We start from the raw sequence: 22,223 nt of genomic DNA, 5'->3' as shown, positions 1-22,223 counted from the left end.
ATTAAGGTTCAACAACTGCCACTATACACCACTTATGCTGTCTAACAGTGTTAGGTCAAGACACAATACTATTTATCCATAATGACTTTAGTTCCTTCAGGTTCTGTGACAGTGAGAAGATCACTCTACTTGGTGTTTATTCATATAAATGACTTTCAGTACAGAAGCAACCGCGTTTCAACTAGTGCATACCTCTTCCTAATTAAATTACTGGAAAGAGGGGTGCTATTTTGGAATTATGTGGGTGTTGGTATACCAGTCTACTAATTTTATCCATTGGGAGCAAAAAGGTAACCTATACAAAAACCATGCAGTTGTCTTCAGGTATGTGATCAACATGAATTGGAGCATGAGATACTTATAACCTTAACTCCTACAGGAGAACAAGTGGCTTACTTACTTAAATAAGCAGACTTGAGACTCTAAACAAGAGAAAACACACTGGTTGATATCACCCAAATTTGCAGTGCCCAGCAAGTAAATAAATCAGTACCATGCTTTACCACCATGATGAAACTCAATGTAAGATGAGCAAGGAAGCCAGTTTCCTCAAAAAGTGAAACAAAAGTATATAGAAATTGGTTGACTGGCAGTAAACTACACTTAAAGATAAAAAAAAAAAAAAAAAAAAAAAAAAAAAAGTGATCCTGGGGCTTGTAATGCCTAAGCAGAAAAGTAACAATTTTAACAGGATAAAAATAAATACAGCGTGCAGAAAATCGGGACCAGCCTGTATGTACCAGTGGGTCAATGACTAAATAATAGGTTAAACATTTCTTAAAAATCACAAGTTTTAGTTAACACAACAGGTGCTATAAAACCTAAAAGCATCTCCTACATTACCTTTCCAATCCATGTTCCTAAAAGGCTGACACAGACTTTTCCATTATCATATAGATTGGGATTTAATCGCCCACTACACTGGGAAAGATATCGAAACAATGGTGGAACTGCTGGATATATGTTGGGAAGCTGTATATCAAAAAGGAAGAGGCCATCCTCATAAGGGGTACGTGTTGGACCTTTGATCAATGCAGAAAAAAGATCCTGCAAAAAGAATTAAATTATCACAACAGCAAGAATGTAAAATGGTTTTCTTAAATCACACTTCAGATGTAAAAGCTGCTCAAGACAATCTGCAAAATATCTTGTTTGTAAAAGAGCAACTAAAATCAACATTTTAATAAGCAATTATTTGCAGTAAATAACTTTGAGACTAAGAAAACAGTATAAAGTAAACCGTGCAATGCACTGACTTTAGATATGAACAATACACAATTAGAAGTTATGTACTTACCATAACTTATCGGTGTTGCCCATTTTCATTCTTCCTCACCAATGGGTCTAAGGCAATGGTTTTGATCCTCAGATGACACTCTGCCACATCTACACAACTTCTGATCCTAAACTCAAGCTCCTCCCTCTACCCATAATGCTCTACTCCATCACAACTCCTCAGATAGAGTTTGCTGCCTTAGTCCCTTCTGTGATATACAGACAAGAGACACAAGAAAATACTGAGGCTCAAACCAAGAACACAAAGGTTCCAATATCATCCAAAGATACTTCTAGGAGTGAAAGGGCCGATGGATGACTGGGAGGGAAGGTGAAGAAGAATGAAAATGGACAACGTAGATGCGAAGTTATGGTAAGTACATAACTTCTAAATCTGTCCTTTTCATTCTTCCTCACAAAAGGGTCAGAGTCCCCAGCTACATAACTCTCAGGAAGCCCTCAAGAAAGGACATGCCAAAGCACCGTCAAACCAAATGGTCTATATTAAAACAACGAAAGTTCAGAATTTCGAATGCTCACGAGCAGAAATTCAAGAAATCGAAACTACTATTGTGGGGGACTGCGCCCCCCCCCCCACACCCCCCGCTAAATATATATTCCAACTCCAAGATCATACTACAGACAGGAAAGGGCAAATATTCTGATCTTCAATGTACTGCGATCAAAAAATAACAGTGTTCCTGAATATTTGCTCATGTGAGCATTCGAAATTCTGAACTTTCATCGTTTTAATATAGACCCAAACCAAAGGAAGCTTTGCTTCTGGAGACCATGTCTAATTTATAACGTGTAACAAATGCACAAGTCTTTGACCACGTGGCTGCAGTGCAGATGTCAATGAAAGTTCTTGAGGAAAAAGCAGATGAAGTAGCCACAGATCTAGTGGAATGAGCACTAGGAGGATGAGGCAACGCCAAACCTTTATAAGAATAAATCAGTGAAATACAATTAGTAATCTATATGGCCAGAGTAATTTTTGGAAACTGCCTGACGCAAGCAGTTTAGGGTAAAAAGACCGAAACAGCTGATCTGACTTCCTATACTATCTTGTTCTGTGAAGATATAAATGTAATTGTGTGTGAACATAAAGAAGGTGCAGCATATATTCGCCCTTATTAGTGAAGTCTGGAAAAAAACTGTAAATGTATGGACTAGTTAATGTTAGTCTCATAGCCACTTTAGGCAGAAAGGAAGGGTTGGTTCAAAGAGACACCCTATCCTTATGGAAAATAATGTAAAGAGGCCTGGAGCTCAGAAATTCTATTTGCTGAAATGGCTACTAAAAAGATAGTTTTCCAGGAAAGAAATTTCATATCACATTTGTCAGCTGGTTCAAAGGGTTTCTGAATTAACCCCTGAAGGACTACTATCAGATCCCAAGCAGGAGAGGGATTCTTTACTGGGGTCTAAGAAGGAAGATTCCCTTCAGGAAAGATTTATATAATCTGGAAGACGCCAGAGATGATGATTCGTTTCCAGCCTGGAAATTGGATATGGCTGCTAACTGACATTTAATAATAGAAAAACTAGCCCCTTCCTAAAAAAAAAAAAAAAAAAAAAAAAAAAAAAGAGTAGTGAGAAAAAGAAGAATGTCTGAAGTAGGTGCTGAAAAAGGGTCAATATTCTGCTTGGAAGCCCATACAGAAAATCTTTTCCATTTGCTTCTGTAGACTTTCTTGGTGGAGGCCTTCTGGGAGGACAGGATAATGCCACGAACTGCAGAAGCAAGACTGGATCATCTTACCATCACTGGAAGTGGAGAAACCATGTAGTCAGCTTGAGGGCATGGAGAATGGGGGTGTTGAATTCCAATGAGTGATGTAAGAGATTCTGAGTGGGCTCCAGTATCTATGGAGTATATTTCAAGTGAGACCAAAGAAAGGGGAACCATACCTGTCAAAGCCAGAAGGGGACTGAGGATGACTGAACTCTTCAGCCTGTTTGCGTTCTGTAGGAACTTTGGAATCAGAATGAGACGGGCACAGAGGTGACCCAGGGGCAAATCATGAATCAGTGCAACCCTTGGTAACTTTCCTGCCCCGGAGGGGGGATCAGAGCGAAGTACTTGCTCCACTTGTTGTTGAGGGGCAAGGCAAATAGGTCTCAGCAAGGCTGGCCCCAGTGGCTGAAGAACATATTTGTGAGGAATCAGAATGGACCTGCTGAGTCTGTCTAGCAGTGTGTTGGTTTTCCCCCATGTGCGTGTTGCAATGAGAAAGCGGTCTGAAGAGATTACCCATTCCCAGACCCCAACAGCCGCTCTTGCCCAAAGGGTAGGAACGGGTTCCTCCTTGTTTGTTGATGTACTGGACCACTGACATGTTGCATGTGTGGATTGCAATAGTTAACAGACTGAGAATGTCTTGAAAGGCTTACAATGTTAGGAGGACACTGATGTGCAACTTGGTCTCTGAGGGGGACCATGTGTCTTGGACCATCTTTACCAGAAAATGCCTCCTCCCCACAGTCGGGAAGTATCCATGGTCACTGTGGCTATTAGGGAAAGAAGCGAGAATAGATTGCCCAGGAACAGGTCACCTGACTGAATCCACCAGCTAACATGACGTTTGCAGATGAGCCTGAGTCTTCCTGGGAATGACAGAGGCTGGTAAAGAATGGATCACTGCACCGCCAAAATTCACTGAAGGACTCATATAAAGAATCTTGCTAGAGGAACTAGAAGAATGGCAGCTGACATCGACCCAAGAGCTTGTAATATTAGTCTTGCTGGAGGGGACGGATGAGACCGTATGGACCACACCTGAATTCTCAATTATGTGATGTGATGAAGAGGTAATGATGCCACTTCAATCATAATATTCAGTTGAGTCCCTATAAATTCCAATGTCTGTGCAGATGTTAGGCTTGACTTGGCAAAGTTTACTGAGATGCCTAAGTCACTTCAGATTTGGATTAAGTAATGCCTGGCTTGTAGAAATTGATGCCTGAAGGGTGCAGTGAGGAGCCAATTGTCTAGATAGGGAAACATCTGGTATCCTTGTAGTCTCAAGTGCACTGCCATGCATTTGGTGAACACCTGGGGGGGGGCCCCTGTGGTGAGCCCAAAGGGCAGTGCTCTGAACTGATAGTGATTGGCTCCCACCCGAAAGCGCACATGTCTCCTGGAGATCTATACAGTACATCCAATCATCACTGCTCAAAAAAAGTGCGTAGAAAAGGTAGGGTGGACTGAACTGTAACCATTTGGAAGCTCGACTTCCTTACAAACTGGTTCAAACTGTTTTGATTCAGAATTGGTCTTGGGTCCCCTGTTTACTTTGGCACTAAAAAGAAGTGAGAGTAAGTTCTGAATCCTATCTGTTTGTGTGGGACCTCCTGGATGACGCTTTTTTGCAGCAGCATTTGTATTTTCTGAACTGTGTAAACCCTCTGACTGGATAGAACGTCGGGGAGTTTCTTCCTTTGGATAGGAGGCAGAAGGGGAAAAAGGTTATGTAGCATCCAGAGGTAGAAATTGGACAATGCTTCAGGAGTGCTGATAGGGCCTACCAGAGGAGGAGACTCTGAAGCCCCGATTTTGCAGACCTAATCTGCCTCTGGAGCGATATCGTCCACTGAAACCTCCTACTCTGACTCTGGAGGTAGTATCCCCGGGAGAGTCCAGAAAAGGTCCCTGAGATTTATGAAACCACATCTTACCACCATGTTGATTCCCAGAGAAGGTACATTGGGGAGGTAAAAAATTTGATCCCAATGGCAGAAAGGGCGTTTCCCTATTGCTTACCATGGGTGAGAGTATCTTTCAATGATGATTCAAAGAGGGGACATCAAAGGGGGCATTAACAAATGATACCTTAAAGGGTTCCGCAAAGTTGCATAGCCTATGCAGTGAGGTCTGAAAGAGGAACTAAGAACTTGTCCAGGCATTTGGGGATGGGCTTGACATGGTCTGGTTCTAAGTTTTTTGGGAAACAAGGTCAATAAGTTCATCCATCGGGGGATCACCAAAGTAGTAGATGGGCCAGCCCCAAAAGCCTCCAGGAACACAGATTCCATAGGAGAAGGAGACTGGAAAGAGCAGCCACCCTTCTGTTTGAAGATTTCCAGGATGTTGCCAAAGGAGATACCATCAGGTGGAGATCAGCGTGATCCTTCTCCATCATCAAAATTGGTGTCTCCAGTGAGAGACTCCACAGGATTCTATGTGCCATCCTCTTACACGTTTTCTTTCAAGGTAACTCTTCCATAGGTTGTTCGGGAGAAGTGTACGAAGAGGGGAGAAATCCCTATGGGCAACTTTTGTGGAGGCCTCTTGGAACAGGTGTACTCTTAGTAACAGAAATGATGGGCTCAGAGCTTGAACCCGATGAGGCGTGAGGGATAGGATCTAAGATTGGACAGGACAGCTCCCTATGCAAAGAAGCAGCCCACTTCACTACCTGAAAGGCTAAAGGACCCGGGGATAACTCTCCCCCCTTTCCTTGGAGCCGAAGCAAGGAAGGTTGGGGCCAACTCCAGATCCAGGCCCTCTGGAGAGAATTGGCCCCGAGCTGTCCATGACAGAGGCACTGAGGGGAGGGGATGGATCAGAAAGTAGGAGCTGAACCCAACCTCTCAGACCAAGTGTTGACCTTTCGGAGAGATCCACTCTGATCTGAAGGTATTAGTGCACAGATGATTAGGGACACCATCAGAGTTGAGGAGGTAAGGTTTCTCAGATTAGACGCTGAACCTCAGCTGGCTCTTTGATCCTGGGCCTCTGAAACCACAGGTCGGATCGGAGGAGGAGCAAGAACAGGCTGGGTATGAGCACTCATGTATCAAAGAGGCAACAGAGCTGGGAGGACTCCCATATAGATCGGAGCCCTGAGAAATCTTCACATCATCCTGTGCATGTTTGCCTGTGTCAAACTCCTTGAAGATAGACTGTGGCCTTGAATGCTTCCTCTATGTCTCAAAAACTGCGATTTCGGGGCTGGAGAATATGGTTTTAGCACAAATTAAGGCGTGTGACCTCTGCTAGTTGGATCTGTGAGTTTAGGATCAGAGAAGGAGGTGGATGGAGCAGGAGAGCTAACAGCATAGGCTGAACCAGTCAGATCTGAAGAGTGTTGTAGATCTGAAGTTCAGCCGAAGGTCTTCAGATACAAAGAGGTTGGATCTAAAAGCTTCTTTAACTTTTCTGTGGGTTCTGTGGAAGCCCTCAGAGATCACCTTGGAATGGGTCTTTTCCTAGACTCAGAGGCAGGCTGCGAAGTCTTAGAGGGAGTTTGAACCCCAGTTGCAGCTGGCAGAAGTCCTTTTAAGATTGATTTATTTCTCTTACCCAAGAGCAACCTAGGATTAAATGTTGCACAAATAGCACAAGATGAGTCAAAGTGGGCAGCTCCAAGACAATATACGCACTTCTTGTGGGCATCAGAATGGGGGATCTTATGCCCACAAGAAGTGTACTTTTTTGAAACTTGTAGGATTCTCTGTTTTTCTGACACTTTGAACAAAGAAAAGGTAATAATAACCCTGAAGAAAGGTAAACCACCAAAAAAGGAAACCTTAAAAAAGGTTATACTATAACAGGAAAGTTAAACTAAAATGACACAACTCTACTTTACCTTTCTTTTTTTAACCAAGATTTTTTTTTTAACGAAATTATAGATCTCTAAATATAAAAGGAATTATAGCAAACTAACAGGCCAAAGTACCAAGAACAGTACTAGAAAGTAGAAAGAGAAAGGAAAAGAAAGAAAAGACCCTGGCGCCAGAAAAAAACTGGACGGAGGAAAGAAAGTAGTCAGAATCTTAACGGTAACCAAGAAAAATGCCTATATTCAAGAGAAAAGTAGACCACCACCAAAAAGAACTCTGACAGCTCGATTATTGGATCGTTCACCTTATGTCAGTGGCAAACAAGATCCGAGGATCAAATATTAAAACTGTACTGTAGCTTAAAGAAATTAAATCACGGTGTGTAATAAATGTGATATAAAACACTAGATAAAAAAAAGGACAAAAACACTAAAAAATAGTCAGGAATGTGTATACACCTAAACATTCTGATGCAAGTTGTCACTATAATTTGGTAACATCGGATAAATTCAACAAAATGACATGAGCCGATTCTGAAGAGACTGAAATTGAAAGTAAAATGCAGCAATGACTTCCAATGGGTAGTTACAACAAACATGTATGAAGCACTTACCATAATAGTGCAGATATACATATATATATATAAAACTTTTATGCAAGCTTTCACTAGATCCACATTATTTGGGAATTCAGCCCCTTTGCAAGAGAAGGCCTTTGCAGGACGAAATATACTATGTGGTTTATTCTAGCAATCTAGTCATGGCTGAGTTGTCTTATTCTGCAGTGTAATGTGTCAGGGTAGGAAGATGGGAGAGCTGCAAAATAATGATGCACGAGAGGAGGGTAAACATTGCTGGTATGGCTGAAACATGGAAAAATGATTAAGAGGAGGTGAAACTCAGGCCTACGTGAAGGATGCTCACGAATAACACAGGAGACACAGGTGGGATTGAAAAGGAAATCAACAAAAAGAAGGGCATCAGATGTGATGACAAAGAGGAGGAAGAAAGTACAGTTGTATACACTTACCATAAATGTAGATGTTCAAGTGTATTCACTGTTGCAGTCATCACCTGTGGGTTATCCCTGCTGTGGTAGCCCTCAGTCGGCCCGAATACCAGAGTCAATGTTTTTCTGCATCGGCTGCTGTCGCTTGCAGCCTGACATCAGGTCGTCACTGTTATAAAGGAGGGCAGCCGACGCCATTACATCAGTTTTGCTTCCCTAACCAGTCAGAGGCCCAAGTAAATACGGTAAAGAGGTCCTGGTGGCTAAAATCCACCGTTAGAAATGTATGTCTCCCTAAAGAAAGAATATATAAGGGGGAAGGAGGGTGGGAAACCAGGACTGCAACAGTGAATACACTCAAACATTTACATTTATAGTAGGTGTACACAACTGTACTATGTTCTTCGTGTTTCACTGTTGCAGTAATCACCTGTGGGAGGATTCCTAAAGCTGAGAGGGGTGATAGGATTAGTAAGAGACCTAGGAATCGGTCAGCATGCTCTGCAGAACCGCAGAGGCAAACCCTGCCCTAGCCTTAGAAAATAGAGGTAGGTGGTAATGCTTGGTAAAGGTATGGACAGAAGTCCAGGTGGCAGCTTCCAGGATGTTCCTGGTGGGAACTCCTCTGAGGAATGCTGTGGAAGTGGAGGCTGCCCTAGTGGAATGGGTTCGAATAGACTTAGGGGGAGGGTTTCCTATGCAATCTGTAGCAGAAATGGATACAGTGCGATATCAATTTAGAAATGGTTCGTTTGGAAATGGGCGTTCCCTCTGCCCCCGAAGCAAAGCTGACAAGTAGTTGGTCCATTTTCCTGAAGGGTTTAGTACGGTCCAGATAGTATCCAAGCTGTCTGTGCATGTCTAGTGAGTGCAGAATTATTTCCCCCTTGTTTTGAGGGTTAAAGGAGGTGGGTAGATGCATGGCCTGGGTGAGAGTAACATTAGACACCACCTTGGGCATAAAGGAGGGATTAGTCCTCAGGGAGACCCTGTCTGCATGGAAGATAATGAAGGGCTCAATGGTCATCAGTGCCTGAAGTTCTGAAACCTTTCTGGCTGAGGTGATAGCTAGGAGAAAAACAGTCTTCCAGGAGAGGTATCTTAGTTCTGCTGAAGCAGCAGGTTCGAAGGGTGGTAAAGTTAGTTTTTCCAAAACATAATTCAAGTCCCAGGCTGGAGTGGGTGACCTTCTGGGAGGTCTGATATTAGAAGCCTCTCTGAGGAATTGTTTAATCAAAGGATGGGAGAAACAGGGGCTGTTTTGCATCAAAATGAGCTGAAATGGCTGAGGCATGGATTTTATTAGAGGAGAAGGAGTCGTCACTATTAAGTAGCTCCGCTAGGTAGTCCAGGAAAAGCGGGATGGATGATTGTGAGGTACTGCCCCCTTCTGGACTGGCTCCAGGAGCAGAATCTTTTCCCTTTTCCTGTGTAAGATTTTCTGGTGCTGGACCTTCTGGCTCTGTGATAATGTCTAGGACCTGTTTGCTTAATAGGGACTCCTTGTTTGCCTTTAGAGTATTAGCCACGGTGATAGTTTGATAGTATGCAAGTCTGGGTGTAGCATCCCCCCCTCCTAAGTTAAGAGGTCTGAGATCAGGGGAACCTGTCTGGGAGGCTGTGATGTCAGGCTGCGCAGTAAGGGGTACCAATGTTGTCTGGGCTAATCTGGAGCAATGAGGATGGCCTTTGGTCTCTCCTCCCTTATTCTAATCAGTACTTCTGGAATAAGAAGCAGAGGAGGGAATGCGTACACAAACAGGGTGTTCCAGGGGAAGGTCAAGGCATCCACCTTCTACTCTAGGTGGTGATACTCCCTGGTAAAGAATTTTTTCAGCTGATGGTTGAGATGCGAAGCAGAGAGATCCACCTCTGGAGTCCCCCACACCTGTGTGATTTGTAAAAAGATTTTTCTGTGGAGCTGCCATTCATGGGGGTCCAGTAAGTCTCTGCTTAAGTGGTCTGCCAGGGTGTTGTTGATCCCTGGTAGGTTACTGGGCTATCAAGTGTAGTCCCATGGAAGAGGATGCCAGCCAGAGGTTCATGGCTAGCCTGCACAGAGGGGTAAGATTGGATCCCTCCCTGTTTGCTTATGTACCACATTACTGCGGTGTTGTCTGTTTTGATAAGAACCTCTGGCTTGAGATGAGGTTTGAAGGATGTCAGAGCCTTTTGTACTGCCATCACTTCCTTCTGGTTGATGTGTAAGGGAAGGTGCTGGGCATCCCAAAGACCTTGGGTGCACCTGCCTTATATGTGAGCGCCTCAAGCTATGTCTGAGGTGTTGGTGGTAATGGTCTGCCCGGTTAGGCAGAGGGTGAAGGAAAGACCCTTGTTCTGTGCACAGGCCCCTGCCCACCAGAGAAACTCGGCTCTTACACAGGGGATCAGAGGGAGAGAGGTCTCTAGAGGTTGAGAGTTCTGACACCAAAGGTTCTTTAGGTACCACTGATGTTTTCTCATGTGAAGCCTGGCCAGAGGAATTAGGAGGATGCTAGATGCCATGTACCTCAAGGCTTGCAGGAACTTCCTTGCAGTGAGGTGACTTCTGGAAGCCAGCTGGATAAAATAGGCAGGAAGCTCAAGTTTTCTGGGGATAGGAAGGCCATTTAGGATGCTGTGTCCAGCAGTGCTCCCAAGAAAATGATCTTCCTGGAGAGTGTTTGCTTTGATTTCTTCTTGTTGATGGTGTATCCTAAGGAGGTTAGGAGGGTTTTGACAAAGAGGAGGTCCTTGAGGAGCTTTTCTTTGCAGTCTGCCTGAATGAGGAAGTCGTCCAGATAAGAGTAAATTTGTATATTTTTCTGTCTGCAAAAGGCTATGGCTGGGGATAAGCATTTGGTGAATACCCTGGAAGCAGTAGATAAGCCAAAGGGTAGCCCAGAGAACTGAAAGTGTTGACAGCCTGCTCTGAAGCAAATGAATTTCCTGCAGGATTCCCTTATGGGGATATGGAGGTAGGCATCTTTTAGATCTAGGGTAACTACCCAGACATTTTCTGTCAGCATAGGCAGCAACTGCTGCAAAGTTAGCATTTTGAATTTGGGGACCACAAGAAGGTATTCAGAATGGATAGATCCAGGATGGGACGCCAAGTGCCCTCTTTTTCTGGGAACAAGGAATAGTCTGGAATAAAAGCCTTTGCCTGTTTGATATAAGGGGACAGGTTCTACTGCTCTTTGGAATACGAGAGTTTGGACTTGTTTCAATGCCTCTGCCCACTGATTTGGAGGCAAATCTGGGTACCCTCTTAGAAATGGGAGACTGCTGAAGGAGAATTTGTATCCCTGAAAAATTATCTTTAAGACCCATTGGTCCTTTGTTACAGAAAGCCAATTTTCTTTGCAGAGGGAGAGCCGTCTTCCTAGTTTTTGTGAAAAGAGGGCAGAGGGGGGTGGCTTAGAACTCCCTGCCTTTGGAGTGGAAGTAGTCCACTGTTTGGTTCGCTGCTGTCCCTGGGATAGGAGTCTGGGTGGTCTGTCCCTGCGGGGCTTACCTTGCTCCTGTCTGCTAGGTGCAGGAAAGGACCAGTGCTTTGAGGGAAAATTCCTGCTGAACCTAGGAGGTTGTACCTGAAGGAAATCTTTTACTGTTTGCACACATTTTGCTTTGTCTTCCATCTTTTTAAGCACCTCTTCTGCTTTTACTCCAAGCAAGCGGTTCTATCCAAGGGTGCATCAAGTAATTTAGATTTGACATGATCAGAGAGAGGTTGTTCTTTCAACCATGCATGTCTCCTAATGACAGATCCTGACACTGCTGCCCTGCTTGAGGCTTCTAGGGCTTCATATCCACAGTGTAATGAGTGTTTAGCCACTTGACAAGTAGAGTGCAGTAAATCTAACTGTTTCGAATTGGCAGAGTCAGGAAAGGTTGAAATCTTTAGTTTTAATAGTTCCAAAGTGTGTTGTTGATATTTTAACATATGGAACTGACAGTTGCGTGCTCTGATAGCTAAGGTTGCAGAGGTGTATACTTTTTTATCCCATCTGTCCAGACCTCTGGAGTCCTTGTCATAAGGGATAGGATTCTTTGCAGAGCTAGCCTTGGCTCCTTTTGGTCCCTGTGTAATGACCTCCAGGTCTGCAGCAGGATTTTCTGTACAGGTATGTATGAGAATCTGGTACTTTAATACCTGTCAGGTTTTCTGGGAGCAGGTCGGAGGGTGTCAAGAGTTAAGCTGGATTCAAGGATGACCAACCAACTATAAGATTGGAGAGATGGCCAAGTGTCTGTGCTGCGGCAGGTCTAGAAACACTCCGTCTTTTCTTAGACTGAGGGAAGTCCTGGGATTCCCAGTGGAAATGTTCCCTGAGGGTGTGAAGGGTTTCACCAAAGGAAAGATCTTCTGGTGTGGAGGCAGAAGGAATGGATTTCTCTGCATCTGAATCCTCATAAGCAGTAAGAGATTGTTCCTCTCTAAAATCTGAATAATCAGACTCCTCAGAATCCTGTTGTGTCAGTATTTCAGGAGAATTCTCTTTTCCATTTAGGAGGTGTGGCATGACTACCCCTGATAAGGGTGATAAGATCCTACGCCATTTTAAGCATTTGAGCTTGGGGTGGTGGAGCAGGAGTAAAATGGTGGCTAGAGGTAGTTTGCCTAGGAGCGGCCTTGCTTCTAGGCCTAAGAGTATCTATCGGTCAGAGAAACAGTAGACAGAGGAAAAGATGTCAGTTTTTGTCTAGATTCGGTAGTGCAAAAAACCTCCTCAGAAGCCGGTGCCTGCATCGCATCTCCGAACCCAACCAAGGCAGAGACAACCAAAGGCTCAAAAGAGTAAGACTTCTGCGGCACTCCGGACTCCAAAAGGGTCTCAGTAAAGGCCTGCGAAGGTATCTATCAGGCATCGGGGGCTAAGAAGGCGCCTCACTGAATTCCAAAGAACTGACTACCTGCTGAGCGGTAGAGTCATCGGAAGGCTTAGCCTTGTGTGGTCTGTCTTTATCCCTATGTTTTTTCAGAATGTCTACAGATTGTTGGCTGATGGATGCCATTTCGGAATGCGAAGAATTAAGACGAAAATAGCTGGCTACAAATAAGAGCTCTACGATGAATGGTTCTCGCATTAAAGAGGGCACAGAACCAGCAACGGGGGACGTCGTGGTCTGGGCCTAAACAAGTGATGCAGTATGAATGGAAGTCTCGGTGTAGTATTTCCTTTCCACATGCGAGACAATTGTTAACGTTTTCAGACATCGGTTAGTGCAAGCAAAAAAAGATTCCCCAATGGGGTACTTAGCTTTAGACGTTTACAGCTGTAATTCAAACTCTGGTAGCGTCACACCGGCACACTTGTGAACTGCTTCTGCTACGGGCTCCACGGCAAGAAAGACTGATGTAATGGCGTCGGCTGTCTTCCTTTATAGCACTGACAACCTGATGTCAGGCAGCAAGCGACAGCAGCCGATGCAGAAAAACACTGATTCTGGTACCCAGGCTGGCCAAAGGCTACCACAGCAGGGATAACATACAGGTGATGACTCCAACAATTAAACACAAACAACATCAGCAAACCAGTAACAAGACAAGGGTGCAAAGCAGGGTTAGAAGCTGTGCTTCATTCACTGAAAGTTATGGTAGAAAAAGATGAGAGCTAGTGGACTGACGCATTGTGTTTGGTGGAGGAGGAGACGATAATGAAGGGGCATAACAGAAAGGAGGTAATATTTTTGGGGAAACTACTAGCAACAGTCCAAGGGATTCTGAATAGCAGGGAAGACAGGGAGCAGGAGCTGACTGAGGGCTTGGGCCCTTGACGTCTTCAGCCACTTTGTACAAAACTGCACCAAAAAGGACAGAACTCCGGACATGGCCCTACCCAATGCGAACCGTGTTGTGGATGTTCACCATAAGGCACTGTTAGCAGTGAACATGCTACTGTGTAAGGTTAAAGAATAAACTGTGTGGAGTTATAGATGGATTAAACTGTCTTTGGGAAAGTAAACTGAAGGAGTAAACCAGCTATGAGAACATACCAGGAATGGGATATTCAGGGCTTTGGTCAAGAGTGTAAAGAACAGACAAAACACTCCACCATCAATGTGACTACAAACGAATGTTAGGCTACTGATTAGTACAAAAGATGGGCCACTAGCAGAGTCAGAAGGAGAGGTAGAGATTTGGAGAAGGCACAGTACGTTGAAACTAGCATAAAGGCAACAAAGACGGTAAAGCAAGCAAACTGCATCAACAGAAAGAAGACTGAGAAAAAGCAGAGGTACTGAATAAATACTTTGGCTTTAGTCTTCACAAAGATAAGCAAAGAGAGGACACTATGCTTGCTGGAGGCGGCAAGATGGGAAAAAAATAAAGAACATGCTGGTAGCTGTCAGGAACTTAAAACAGAACTTTCTCTCAAAAGAACCTTAGGAATGGGACCTCAGCTTTTATTCTTCAACAGGTTCTAAGAAATTATCCAAAGTTCAGAATTAAATACCACCGAGATGTCAAAGGAACCAATCAAAAATGGTCCATCAATTATACAATTAAGCATCCTACCACTTAAATAAATACATAAAAGTATTACAATTTTAATTATCATCTAACTGTTCTTTGGGTCAAAATTTTTAAATAAATACTAACCATGAATCCTTCTGGAATAATATGCCTGAAACAAAGCAGAGTGCATGTTCTACAAATGCATAATAGAAAACAAAACAAAAAAAAATTGTGATTTTATTTATGGTTTCTGCTTAAAATGAATAATAGGATTGGATGGAGAAACATTTTTAATATCTTTAAATATGCTCCTGCATCCTAACTCTGAATGACTATTCTATACAATAAAGGTCACAAGGACATTTTACCACAGCTTACACAATACCACATTTTGCCCGATTTAAAGCAATTTTAAAGTAATGTAGTGCTAATAATATGAAGCATTGCGAAATCCATGAATTCACAAGTTCAGCAACCCCTCTCTTTTCTTACTGCACGTGTCATCAGCTGTCCTGTCAAAGGTTCCCAGATGTACGATGGTACTTGGACAATTTCTATAGCAGACTCTGGGGACATTTACACCCCAAGATGTTACTGCTGTAATGCCAGTGCTTTTTAAGAGTTCTGTAATTCGTGAAGCTCCTTCAAAAGAAGTCATACCAACTGACAAAATAAATATTATCTCTTCCTGAATCCCATTTATTCTTCCATCCACATAATGGTCATCTAGTACCGTTTTTGATTCTCTCACTCTCGGACCCTTTGTAAAGAGAGGAGTAAAATGTCCTCTAACACCTGTATTATATCCTGGGCTGGACCCACTCTGCTGCAACTACTTCTCTTCCGACAGAGCACTCACCCATAAAAACTTACTATATGGTTCTGAATTTTCCAAATGGTAGGGATGTGCACATAGACCATATTTAAAAAAAAAGTTAATAAAGGTCTGCTCTCTAGCTACAGTAGTATGGCTTTTGTCTTTATTTACATAAATACATCCAATACTGAATGCCAGAGATTTGTAAGCTGCAAGTAAAAAATACACTATAAACACTGGTTTGTGGTCTTATCAAAACAACTTAATTTTTCATAAATATCATTCACAATGAAAATGAGATCCTCTATAAAGTCAGTATAAAAAATAACTATTTAAAAAATTTACATTTTCCAAGATATTCCTCCTCAAACAATCCCATAAGTTAACATAACTCAGGGCAAACCATGCCCTGCCCATCGGCGCACACCTCTAATCAATCAGTTAAACATATTCACCATGAAAGTATTAGCAGTTAAGTCCAGATTCAGCAAGTAACAGAACCACACTCACATCTTTTGTAAAATGTGCTACTGCTGCCAGTGTTTATACTTTATAGATAAAAAGACTGCAATCATCAGTTGTGACAAACCTAGAACCTTAATGCCGCTGTACTAGTCACAATTCTTGCAATAAACACGTGCTATCCTCAACATAAGAACAAAGTTGTGTGACATAAGACTGAAGGAATATATCCAAAATGCTTCTACTATCAAAAAGGGCTACCCACCCATAAAACTAATAAGTGTAGACACACACCAGGATAGTGAGGGAGGAGGAGATTCAGATGGAAGTGGCTGCCTTAGGGTGGCTAAATCATAAAAAAAAAAGAAACTGGGTTCCTTCTCAGAGTCCTCAGAATTTTGACACTTTGGCTGGTGTGTTGGCAGACTGCCAGGCAGAAATCTTCAAAATATTACTGGCTACTGCAAAAGTGCCAGAGGACTAGAAGGCAACTGTGATACCCTTGCGTGTTGTTGGTGGTGGGGTTCAGGAAAAGCCAAGGAACTACATGCCTGTCACCTGAATAATACGTGGCAGACAACGTCAGAGTCCTGATGGAAAGGCAAAAGAAAGGCTGAAGTATTTCTAGAGTATGACTACCTCCAGGACAGCAATCAACATGGGTTCATGCCTAGGAATCGTTACAGTAAAATCTGATCCAGTTTTCTGGCCGGGTTACTGATGAACTTGAAAGGGGAGTACCAGTGCCACCATATCTACGTGGACTTCAGCAGGGCTGCTGACTTGATCCCATGTTAGAAGTTAATAAAAAATCTGGAGGAGCTGGTGTACGTAGGGCAAAGACAGAACTGGACAGCTGCATGGGCAAACAGTAGGCACAAACTGTGGCAAGAGGTACAAAGTCAGGAATCAGGAAAAAGATCAGAAGAGTTCTGCAAGGAAATCTGCACTCATTCCCACATTTTGGTGTGCCTGTCTCAAACGTATTGAAAAAAGACAGAAAAGATCTATCTGCTGACACAAAGAAAGGCACTCAATAGTAGTGGACATGGGTGGGGGGAGAAAGTGAAGGATCTGGAAAGGCTGAAGGGTGGTATTTGAGGTTCAGAGCAAATAAATGCAAAGTACTGCACTCACAAAACACTGGTTTTAAGTATCAGCTGGTGGGTGGCTGTGTGTGTAGAAGGGGGTGAAACAGAGGGCAACACAGCAGGGAAAGGATCTGGGGTGGTGATCACAGCAGGATGGGACTACTAGGAGCAACATAAAATGGTAGTGGCAGAAGCAAGCAGATGCTGGGCTGTATCCTCATGGGGATAGACTACAACAGCAAAGTGGTAATGCTATGACTCAGAAGGGACTTGGACCACCCCTTGAGCACTGCAGGAAATTCCAGAAGCATCAGACTACCTTAAAGTATGCAGAGGTAATCTACCAGAAAGATCCAAAGGATGCAGAGGACAGTGAATGACCAACACTAAAGCAGCTGGGGCTCTTCTTATCTGAGAATAAGAGAAAGTGGGACAAGATGTTGGTGAACAAGACCATGTCAGGAGATGTGTAGGGGTCATTCTGAAAATTAAAGATTGGATGGGAGGTTGGGGGTGCAGGCAGCAAATTTTAAGGACTAAACACTACTTGGATCTCCTAAAGTACTTTTTCACAGAGAGGACTGCAGACCCATGGAATGGATTAATGGAACAGGTGGAGGGATAAACAACCAACCCACAAAGGTATTCCAGGGAGAGTGAAACGGGAGGAAAGACAGGTTAAAGGGGAAGGTGAGGATGGAGAGGAGGTGGAATGCTGACGCACTTAAAAGTGTAGGCAAACTATATAGTCTTACAGACTCATCCTGCCCTTACATAAATGAAAGCACCAACTTGCATAGTCAAAACTGTATCAAAATTCCAAATTCCAATATATGCTCCCTCAACACACACTTCTGGCCCTTCAAACAGCATAGCACATCTCAGTGGTCAATTTCTGTGATCAACTCCAGAAAGTTAATTGTCCCCAAGTCAACACCAAATACAAATGGTAACCATAAAAAAGTATAGACAATCTATGTTTAAATAACAACCACCATTATATCAACACACAAAGCTTACAACTATCCAATAAGACTAAGTTACCCAGTCACCCTGTTAAATATCTCATAGCAAAGTGCAATAACTAGCACTTACAGTGACTGGCCTCTACACTGAAGTGTAGAAATCTCCTGTACTCTCTGGTTATTTTGATGATCAATTAAGCATCCTGGGGATTCAAACAGATATCCATCCTCATTGCAGGCATGGAAGTTTGGACTGCACTGCAACCATCTATAAATGAAAGTCATGTACTTATCGTAACAGATCCATGTTGTCTGATTTTTGTCCAATTCAACTATGAGCTGTCAGATCCATCCACAGCAAGACTCTGAAGCTCTTTGGCTCCAGAGATCTGACTTCTCCCCTACCCACAATTCCTTGAACTCTACCCTCAGTACCTCTGATCGAGTTTGCCGCTTTCAATAAAATATCCATATCCAGGCTATCATAATGTTATGATAGAAATTGTGTTTAAAACTAACTTCAGAAAGTAGGATAGAAAGAATGACAGGGTTATGGGAGAAAGGCAGTTAGGACTTCTCAAAGAGTATGCCAGAGTCAACCAGATCATCAGAATCCTAAGTGTGATCATTTGGAAGGGAGCAGGTGGGAGGCAGGGAGATTAAACTGGATGAAAATCAGGCAACATGGATCTATCGTTTAAGTACACAACTTTTCTATCCAATGTTGTCTGTTCTATTCAATTATGGGACAGATTCCCAAGCATACAGACCTGGGTGGTATCATGGAAGGACATTCCTGAAGACAGCAGAGTTAAAGGAGTGTGATCTGGATTGATCATCAAGCATATAATGAGACAGAAATGTGTGAAATGTTGACCAAGTAGCTGCTGCACAAATATGTCTCTTGGCAAAAGCTGTTGACATGGCCACTACCCTTTTGGAATGAGATTTAGATTGTAAAGAAAACTCTTTTTAATGTACATGAAGGAAAAGCAGTTGGAGAGACATCTAGACAGAGTAACTTTAGCCACTGCTTTGCCAAATCTAAACTTTGAGAATGCCACAAACAACTGATCTAACTCCCTGAACTGTTTGATCCTATGAAGGTAGAAACTAAGCTGGCAATGAATGTCCAGCATATGTAACATGTATTCACCCTTGTTTGAAAATCAAGGACAGAAAGACCAGTAGGTTTATAGACTGATTCAAATGAACTTTGGATGCCACCTTAGGAAGGAATGATGCATTGGTCCATAAGACCACCAGTCTTTGTGGAAGATCAAATACAGCAGCTGACAGAAAAGGGCTTGCATCTCTGAAATTCATTTGGCTGGAAGTCAGTGCCAGCAGAAAAACTGTTTTCCAAGAGGGGAATGTCAAATCAACTGATGCTGTTAGCTCGAAAGGCAGCTGAGTCAATGCCTGTAATATAATGGTGATATCCCAGAGAGTTACTGGGTCTCGACAAGAGGTCAAAGCAGAAAAGTTAATTTCAGAAAGGCCTTAGAGATCTCATTGAGGCTACAGAGTTGTCACTGTGATCAACACAGAAACTTGACACCCCCTTAATTTGCAGTTTGATAGTTGAATAACTACAGCCATTGTGAAAAAGGTCTGACAAACTAAAACAGAATGACTGGGGGCAGAAAAGGGGTCTAGCCCAAACAGAGAATCTCCTCCATTTGCTATGGTATATTTTTGTAGTAGTCCACTTCTGGGATTCTGCTATGATGTGAATGACTGAAGAGGAAAGCTTGACATAACATGTAAAGGTTAGAACTACAGGAAAGTACAGTTGTGTACACTTACCATAAATGTAGATGTTTGAGTGTATTCACTGTTGCAGTCATCACACTTGGGTTATCCTGCCAGGGGTAGCTCTCAGTCGGCCTGAATACCAGAGGCTTAGTATTTCTGTGTCAGTTGCTGTTGCACCAGGACTGATGTCAGGTCGTCAGTGGTATAAAAACAGGCAGCAGACAGCATTACATCAGTTTTTCTTGCCCCAAATATCAAGTGCCCCCAATAGGGAGCTTAAGTTATGGTGGAGTAACACCACTAGTAGAAAGTAAATACCAATAGCCCAGTAAAGGGTGAGGAAGAGACAGAGAGAGAGACAAGGGGGCTGGAGGGTGGGAAACCAGGACTGCAACAGTGAATACACTCGGACATCTACATTTATGGTAAGTGTACACAACTGTACTATGTTCTTTGTGTTTCACTGTTGCAGTCATCACACTTGGGTTGATTCCCAAAGCTGAGGAACGGGTGAAGGCCCTGCAGGACTGCGGTTGCAAAAGCTGCCCTGGATTTGGAAAAGATAGCCAGGTGGTAATGCTTGGTGAGAAAGGCTGTAGAGGTTGAAGGTGCCCTAGTGGAATGTGTTCTGACCCTCTGTGGGTGCGGTTTCCCATGGTGTTTGTAACAGAAATGGATGCAGTGTGCTATTCATTTGGAGATGGTTTGTTTTGATATGGCTTTGCCCTCTGACGCTGGTGCAAAGCTGATGAATAACTGGTCAGATTTCCCAAAAGGCTTAGTCCTATCCAGTTTAGAATCTAAGCTGTCTGTGCACATCTAAAGAGTGCAGGATCATTTCACCCTTATTTTGAGGTTTAGGGAAAAAGTTGGGCAAATGAATAGATTGGTTGAGAGCCACACTGGACACCACTTTAGGCATGAAAGTTGGGTTAGTCCTGAGGAAGACCCCGTCAGCATGAAAAATGCTGAAGGGTTCCACAGCCATAAGCGTTTGCATCTCAGACACTCTTCTTCTAGCTGAAGTGATGACCAGAAGCAAGGCTGTTTTCCAAGAGAGGAATTTTAACTTTGCTGAAGATGCAGGCTCAAAGGGGGGTAAGCATGAGCTTTTCCAACACAAAGTTAAGGTCCTAAGCAGGGGTAGGGGCTCTTCTTGGTGGCCTTAAGTTGTTAGCCCCTCTCAGGTACTGCTTGATGAGAGGGTGTGAGAAGAGAGGTGGTTCAGTGCTGTAATGTGCAGAGATGACAGAGGCATGAATTTTAATGGAAGAGAAGGATAGGCCCCTGTGGAGTAGGTCTGCTAGGTAATCCAGGATGAGAGGTAAGGAGGGCTGTGCTGGGTCAGCTCCTTTAGCCTGGATCCAGGAACAATACTTTTTCCACTTGTCAGCATAAGATTTTCTAGTACTGGGTCATCTGGCTTCATGTATGAAATCCAGGACCTACTTGCTTACGCTGGCCACTGGAGGAGAATTCAAGGAATAAGCCAGGGTGCTAGGATCAGGATTTGTAATTGTGGATGCAAGAACTCTCCCTTCTGGTGACAGACTGCACAGTAGTGAGTACCAGTGCTGGTGTGGCCAGTCTGGGGCAATCAGGATTGCCCTTGGTCTTTCCTCCTTTATTTTGAGTAATACTCTTGTAAGAAGAGGTAGAGGGGGAAATGCATAGATTGAGAGGTTTGCCCACTGGAAGGATAGAGCATCCACTTGCTTTGAGGTTCCCTGGTGCAGAATTTGCTGAGCTGGTGGTTGTAGGAGAAGGCAAATAGGTCCACCTTCATGGTACCCCATTTCTGGGTCACAAGGCTGAAGGTGTTGTTGTTTAATTGCCACTTATTTGGGTCTAGGAGATTTCTGCTCAAGTTGTCTGCCAGAGAGTTCTGGTTGCCTGGCAGGAATTGAGCTTGCAGGTGAATATGCATGGCCGAAGCTGTGTTCCAAAGGGTCATGGCTAGCCTGCAGAGTGGGTAAGCATGGGTTCCCCCCTGCTTGTTAATGCACCACATCACTGTTGTGTTGTCAGTTCTGATTAGCAGAGGCCCCAAACAGAGTAGGGATCTGAAAGCTCTGAGCATGCTGAACAGCTAGCATCTCTTTTTGGTTGATGTGCAGATAAATTTAATTTGGGCTCCAGTGGCCCTGAATGCACCTGACGTCCAGGAACGCACCCCAGGCACAGTCTGATGCATCTGTGGTTAGGGTCTATGCAGCATGGGGTTGAGAAAAGGGAAGTCCCTTGTTGTGGTTGCATGCTACTGCCCACCAAAGAAAATCTTTCCTTAGACAAGATATCATAGGTATAATAGTTTCCAGGTCCTGCAAATGTTGACACCAAAGGCTTTTTAAGTACCACTGAAGTTTCCTCATATGTAGTCTGGCATATGGAATTAGAATGCAGGAGGCCATGAACCCTAGAGCTTACAGGATTTTCCTTGCGGATAACTGGGTTCTGGTGGCAGGATGAGAGAAGTAACCTGTCAGACAGGCTTGTTTATCTGTAGTTAGGAATGCCATCTGGGATGCTGTGTCTAGGCTTGCTCCCAGGAATACAATTTTTTGACTGAGGACTAGGCTTGCTCCCAGGAATGCAATTTTTTGACTGAGGACTAGTTTGGATTTCTTTTCATTGATAGTGTACCCCACTGAAGTTAGTAGGTCCTTTACAAATGTCCGGTGCTGTAACAGCTTTTCCTGACTGTCTGCCTGAATCAGGCAGTCATCCAAGTAAGTGTAAATTTGAATATTTCTTTGTCTGCAAAAAGCAATGGCTGGAGCCAAGCATTTTGTGAAAACTATGGGAGCAGTGGATAACCCAAAGGGAAGTGCAGAGAA

At 43.5% G+C, this 22,223-nt stretch overlaps 1 protein-coding gene across 1 annotated transcript in view; it reads right to left on the bottom strand.

Moving 5' to 3' along the window:
- UBE2O (ubiquitin conjugating enzyme E2 O) overlaps nt 1-22,223 on the bottom strand; it is a 1,895,179-nt gene that overhangs the window by 94,882 nt on the left and 1,778,074 nt on the right. The window contains exon 14 of the mRNA XM_044089038.1: nt 844-1,047. Within this exon, the coding sequence (XP_043944973.1) occupies nt 844-1,047 (204 nt within the window). The remainder of the gene's footprint in view (nt 1-843; nt 1,048-22,223) is intronic.

Source organism: Protopterus annectens, chromosome 12.part0 (genome assembly GCF_019279795.1).
Source record: "Protopterus annectens isolate FY-2018-M chromosome 12.part0, PAN1.0, whole genome shotgun sequence".
Taxonomy (NCBI): Eukaryota; Metazoa; Chordata; order Ceratodontiformes; family Protopteridae; genus Protopterus; species Protopterus annectens.
This window is presented reverse-complemented; position numbering and strand designations above follow the sequence as displayed.